The following is a 6,392-nucleotide window of genomic DNA, read 5'->3' as shown; positions in this document are numbered from 1 at the left end:
TGTAGTTCTCACCAGCCAAGCACAAGCATGCAAAGCTTTGATTGAAACGAGGCACACAGGTGCTCCCATCGCCACATGTGTTTCCAAAACAAGGGTCTTTAAAGGCAAAAAAATAAAACACAAAAATATAAGGGTTTACAGTACATAAAACCACAACATCTTGGAAATGGAGTAAATAAAGTTTTTGACAAAGGTGAAATTACCAGGAAGCTTTGTTGTTGTAGGAGCTGGTGTAGTTGTTGCAGTAGTAGTTGTTGGTGTTGTGGATGGACCATCCGGATCTGCTGTTGCCGTTGGCGTGGTAACTTCTGAAGGTTTTGTAGTGGTGGTAACTTCTGAAGGTTTTGTAGTGGTGGTGACTTCTGAATGGGGTGTAGTGGTGTTGACTTCTGAAGGTGGTGTAGTGTTATTAGCTTCTGAAGGTGGTGTAGTGTTATCAGCTTCTGAAGGTGGTGTAGTGTTATCAGCTTCTGAAGGGGGTGTAGTGTTATTAGCTTCTGAAGGGGGTGTAGTGTTATTAGCTTCTGAAGGGGGTGTAGTGTTATTAGCTTCTGAAGGTGGTGTAGTGTTATCAGCTTCTGAAGGTGGTGTAGTGTTATCAGCTTCTGAAGGTGGTGTAGTGTTATCAGCTTCTGAAGGTGGTGTAGTGTTATCAGCTTCTGAAGGTGGTGTAGTGGTGGTAGCTTCTGAAGGTGGTGTATAAGCTACAGTCAGAGATAGGCAAAAATACATCAACATATTTGTTACAAATTACAAATACTTGCTCATTAAATGTGTAAAAAATTAACTCCAAAATATGATAAAAATGTATTTAATTAAAATAAAAGTAATTTGAAGAAAAAAAACACTAAAATTCATAATATATACATAAGGGTATCATCATATTTTAGGCATTTGGTAGGCATTTGGTAGCCTTAATATGGGTCTGACTTTAACCCCCCTATAATGAAAAGATGAGTCCTGCTAATACCAACATTCTAGATTTGAAGTAGCCAATCAGGATATCTTGGAGGTGGACAATTAACTGACTGAGCGGACAGCCAATTGAAATGCAACTGGGGAAACTGAACAGACTACAGCAATGCACTACTTCTCTTAGATGACAATAAGGCATTTAGTGGATGCCTTTTTTAAGAGTGGTAAATATACTTGTAGTGCAGTAAGTACATTTCTAAGATTATATGAGTATAAAATAGTAAGAGGAAGAGAAGCACTCCCTCCCTTCCCCTTCTCCCCCTGAAACCAAGCAGCAACTTCCGGCCCCTTAAATATGAAGCCAATGTGGAAGTGCCTTAAACATGAATTGTACTTATTTCCAGCAGGGGGACTCCACTGGCTCCTAAAAGAAGTCATCACATAGAAACCTATTAGAAAATGACCCTACTTCTCATTTGATTTCTTACCCCAACATTTAATACAGCATGATACACTCACAAATCTGTAGCATTAAGCTTAGCACAGCGTCATTGAAACCATAGACAACACTGGCTTTTAGCTGTCATCCTCCCCAGCTACGCCCTCTAGTCTAAACATGGTCACTACTGTCTAGTCCCAATACAACAACAACCTAAAAACAAAACAAGTGTTCTTTTTTGTGTAACACTTCAATCCAGGGGAACCAAAATGAAATAAGCTTATGGTAGTTCCCAATGAGACAGGACATGACATGTTATTCACTTGCATTTAGCCAAAGACCGTGATTAGGCTAATTATTGCACACGTTTTTTTTTACAGTTTAAACCTGGGGATAAAAATTATTTGAGAATAAAATTACATTTAAATAACGTATTTTAAGTATTTTGAATACACAAATAAAAGCCCCTTAAAGGGGCTGTCTACTTAATGTCTACTTATCTGGAATAAACTCCCAGAAACCTGTAGATCCGCTGCTACTCTCAGTTCTTTTAAATCAAGGCTGAAGACCTTTCTTTTTGATGCTGCCTTTCTTTAAATGACTGCTCATTTCTTTAAATTTCTTATGCTGCACTGTAACTTTTATTCTTGTGTTTTATGTTTCTATTTGTTTTTAACTGTCTATTCATGTGTTTTACCGGTTTTTAATGCTTATGATTTTTAACTGTTTTTACTTGTGTTTTATCTGTTTAACTGATTTTGTGTAAAGCACTTTGAATTGCCCTTTTGCTGAAATGTGCTATACAAATAAAGCTGCCTTGCCTTGCCTTAATATACAAAAAATAAGTGGTCTGGGATTGCCTCCACACGGCTCTCATAGACCGCTCCCAATTCATCAAATACCGCACTTTCACTGTCACAGTCCTCTGCGTATGCGTCCAAGGCATTCACATGAACTAACATGGACGCATGGCCTAACCAGCTATCAAAACAAAGAACAGAGAAGTTCAGGTTAAAGAGTGAGTGGGACTTCATTCTCTGCTCAGGACGCCACTACTCCATTAAATCTTCACAGAGTGCTTAACCTTAAATACAGCTTCTTTAAGTATTTTGTACAAATTACATCCTATTTTTTTGTCCAGCAAAATACAACTTTTCAAAACATTTAATTGAAATACGGCCCATCTCTGGCTATAATTGTGGAAGTCTGACCTGCTGCTGAGACTGCACAACAGCACAATGTAGTTAGTAACTAATAACCCGCAGACTGCCAACGTGTTCACTTAAAATTAACTTGGAAATGGCTAAAAAGTTCGACGACAAAGAAAATCAACACTATCAAAACAATCAGGTTTCCCTAAGATCTAGCAAGATTATTTTAGATGGTATGGGTTAAAAGATAATGATCATTGTTATCAGTTGTAAAAAAGTCGTTTTTTCAAATTTAACTGATCACTGATAAGCAGTAATAGATAAAATCCTAGCCACATTTGCACTGCGGAATAATTGTGGGATTTAGAGGAAATGAAGGCTTTAAGAAAGAAAAGTCCCAGTTTAGTGACAATTTTAGAAACAGTTTATTAGTGTGTGCCAAAAAGACTCTAAATCATATCCAAATTAAGGATAGATTTTGAACAGTATGTCACATTTGTATTAAGGTTGTGAGGAAATTAATTAAAAACTAAAGATAAACTGAGGTGCAATTCACATTGTTACATACATTTCCTTTGTATGTATGCAAATAGTATACAAAACAAGGGCCAACGAAGGTCTTTTACACTAATTACAGGTTCATACATATAAAAATAACAGGTCCAACCTCTGCAAAATAAAGCTTACTCAAAGCTTAACACATGGAAAGCATTAATTATCAGACTGGAGGGTCTAAGGGGAACAATGAGACTTCCTTGATTGGAATAGACTTCCAACAGAAGGTAAAGTAACAACAGGGTCATAAGGTAAATTCAGATAGTCTGCATCAACACAATAATTCAATATTTGCATTTGATTGTGTGTGTGCGCAAAACCAATCTGGTAAAAAATGTCCAACTGGAAGCAATTGTGCAAATTGTGCCTTCATTATAAATGTTGATTTCTAATAGCTAGATTTGAAATTTGAAACAAAACTGAGGTAAAAGAGATTAAATCTGAAAACAACAGGCTGTTGAGAGAAGAGCTCCACTAGTACTTAAAGGAACAATGGTGTTTCAGCAGTCAGCCTACATCATCACTTTAATTTTTCATCACTGGAGCTAGATTTAAAAAGTCATGCAATGCCATAAATCTTCATTATATATATTACTATCTGATAAAAGGCCAATTAAACAAATGCAGTGTTTCTCTCATTTGGGTAGCAACTTATGTAAACCTAAAATCCAGTTCTGTTCAAGACATAATCTCAATAATTGGACAAAAAGAAAACTATAAAGTTTACCTGATGTCCACATATTCCACTTATCAGAGACCAATGACATAGATTTATAAAATGTTTAGGATTTAAAGTTCATGTAAGAAATTCAGGCGACTTACCAAGACACACCACAATTAGCCAAAGAACAGAGAGGCGTTTGAATTTTTGAGCCATTGGAAAATAACTTGCTGTCAAAACTTCACCACAAGAGAGAAAGCCAGAGTGGGCTATGAGTAGATGAGACTTTAGTGGTCAGGAGTCCTCCCAAGGCAGTTTTACTGTAATCATTAGCCACTCCCCCGAGCACAGCTCTGTGTGCTAAAGTACATTTCCCGAACAGGAAAGAAGACTCGGTGTGTCCACTTTCCATGTCTAGCAAGCCATTTATCTGTTTATCAATCGTCCATGACATGGACGTGTATCTACCAGTTTGTTTTTGTTAATGACCAGAAAGTGTGTCAGATCTAAGAGCTATACAAAGGCTTATCCAGACTAAGACAGGAGTGACTATAGCCATCAAAAACACAACCTCAGACAAATCTGGTCCAGAGAAAATCCAAAGAATAGAACAGCTGGTCATGCTGTTTGATACAGAATCTTAATGAGTGTAGTTTGAAATTATATCAGAAACCCTTTTAAGATTTTACTAGAAAAGATGCTTTTTTATCTTTTTCATTGCATCGTCATTGCTCCCATAAACACCCAACCAAGTAGCCAGATGTTTTACAGGCCAACTTGAGAGTTAAACCTGACATGGTTCATTGGCTGGGAGGCCACTCAAGGGACAATTTTTGGATTGATGCTACATTAAATAATCAAATCAATAGTGTTACCTTAAATGTAAAAGATATCATGTATTAAAGACAATGGTAGACTAACTGTAAAACAATGAACTAAAGCAGAGGTCAGGTAACATTCCTCCAACATCACCAAAGCTCAAAGCTTCCCATATGGTTCAATAGATAATATGAAGGAATCAAAAACCTGCAATTTGTTTACCACACAGATTAATACATACAGTACTTTTCCATTAGTTTTATTTAATTGTATTTTGCTAATTAGTTTATGGATGCAAACAAAAATGTCTGTCTTAACATTCTCCACATCTTTTCTCTTCTGTTTTTAGGACAGGTCATTTTTTTGACACAGTTAATATCAATAATGTAATTAATGTTGTCATGACTCACAGTTGGTCTAAAACAACAACTGAGGAGGAATACAAAAAGGAAGCAGTGGCCTTTAACAGTAAGGAGTGACTAAGATTAAATAATAAGTAACTCATGTTCTGCATTTGTGTGCCTGGATCAACACACATCAAGCGCAAACAACTCAACTAAAGCTTGGACATAACGACATAGACTTGGAAATATACCAGCTTTTTTAAATAAGGAAGAAGCTATAAAGCATAGGAGAGTTTACTGAAAGAGGTTATCATCATTGTGCAATATAAAACACATTTCACTGCCACCAAGTTATTTCATGTACAGTACATGTTTCCTGTCAGAACTTATCCCCATAGCTGAAAACATGTCAAACAGAATTGGAGTATTTGTACGACAACAACAACAACATTCTACCTCAGTTTATTGACAAACAATGTATGTTAAGTTGCTTCAATATTCATGCAGCGCTGTTGGTCAGTTCATTACAATATTCAGCTTCTTTCTAGAGGAAATAAGACTTTTATTTTGTACATCTCAGCCTCAGACTTTATAAGTTACTTACAGGGGCTGTGATGAACAGGAGGGAGAAAGATTACAATCCTTGCCAATCATTTTATGAATTTATGGCAGTTCTATCAGTCATCATTCAACCCAGAGACTTTAACAAACATGAGTTCTCCAAAGGACTATTTGAAACATAACAGTGTCCATACTACACCACGTAATAAACTCTGTCCATTAAGTCAATTATTAACAAAGTCTAAAAATGTCACTTCAGAAAATAATTCAACGCATTTAGAACTGTCTTATCGGAAACAATGTGGCCAATAAAACAGGGTGTGACGAAGGATTATGTGACCTTTGATTTAAAGACATCATCCGATGACATAATACGATCTTGTTGGTGAACAGCTAAAAAGGTTAACAAGACCTCATCATGAAAGTTGGAAAATTTGGAAAATCTAAAATGTGTTTTAAATGTTACCTCAATAATGTTAATCTAAAGTAACGTTTTAAATTATTTCAAAGTTCAATAAGAGCTATCATCCTATCACCCCCCATAAAAATTATATGACATTATGAATGAATGATGGAATTATAAATTGACTTTGATCCCAGTTGCATATCTGAACACACGACGAAAGTCTTGCACCACGTCAGTGTCATCGTGCAGTCAGTGGAAAAATGTTTGTTGTCAAAAACAGGTATGTTTTTAACCCGGTTTGTGTTGTGGTCAAAGCAACAAATGTGTTAAAACACATTTAAAAACATACCTGTTTCAGCCCTTTTTCCACTAATGCACATGATGAAGCTGAAATGTGTTTAAACACATTTGTTTAGTCAATGTAGGGCTTCCACATTGAATGCAAAATAAAAATACTACTAATAATATTAATATCTTTTTTCTGATTAACTTAAAACACACACACACACACACACACACACACACACACACACACACACAC

General features: G+C 36.1%; 1 protein-coding gene across 1 annotated transcript in view; it reads right to left on the bottom strand.

Annotated features, from left to right (window-relative positions):
• Nucleotides 1-4,020, bottom strand: part of LOC116671298 (mucin-13) — a 10,526-nt gene extending 6,506 nt beyond the window's left edge. The window contains exons 1-3 of the mRNA XM_032502484.1: nt 3,883-4,020; nt 204-335; nt 1-96 (exon numbers count right to left, since the gene is read on the bottom strand). The exon at nt 1-96 is cut by the window's left edge and continues 36 nt beyond it. Of these exons, the coding sequence (XP_032358375.1) occupies nt 1-96; nt 204-335; nt 3,883-3,937 (283 nt within the window). The 5' untranslated portion in view covers nt 3,938-4,020. The remainder of the gene's footprint in view (nt 97-203; nt 336-3,882) is intronic.
• Between the last annotated feature and the right edge of the window lie 2,372 nt (nt 4,021-6,392).

The sequence above is a fragment of the Etheostoma spectabile genome, chromosome 21 (genome assembly GCF_008692095.1).
Source record: "Etheostoma spectabile isolate EspeVRDwgs_2016 chromosome 21, UIUC_Espe_1.0, whole genome shotgun sequence".
In the NCBI taxonomy this organism is placed as follows: Eukaryota; Metazoa; Chordata; class Actinopteri; order Perciformes; family Percidae; genus Etheostoma; species Etheostoma spectabile.
This window is presented reverse-complemented; position numbering and strand designations above follow the sequence as displayed.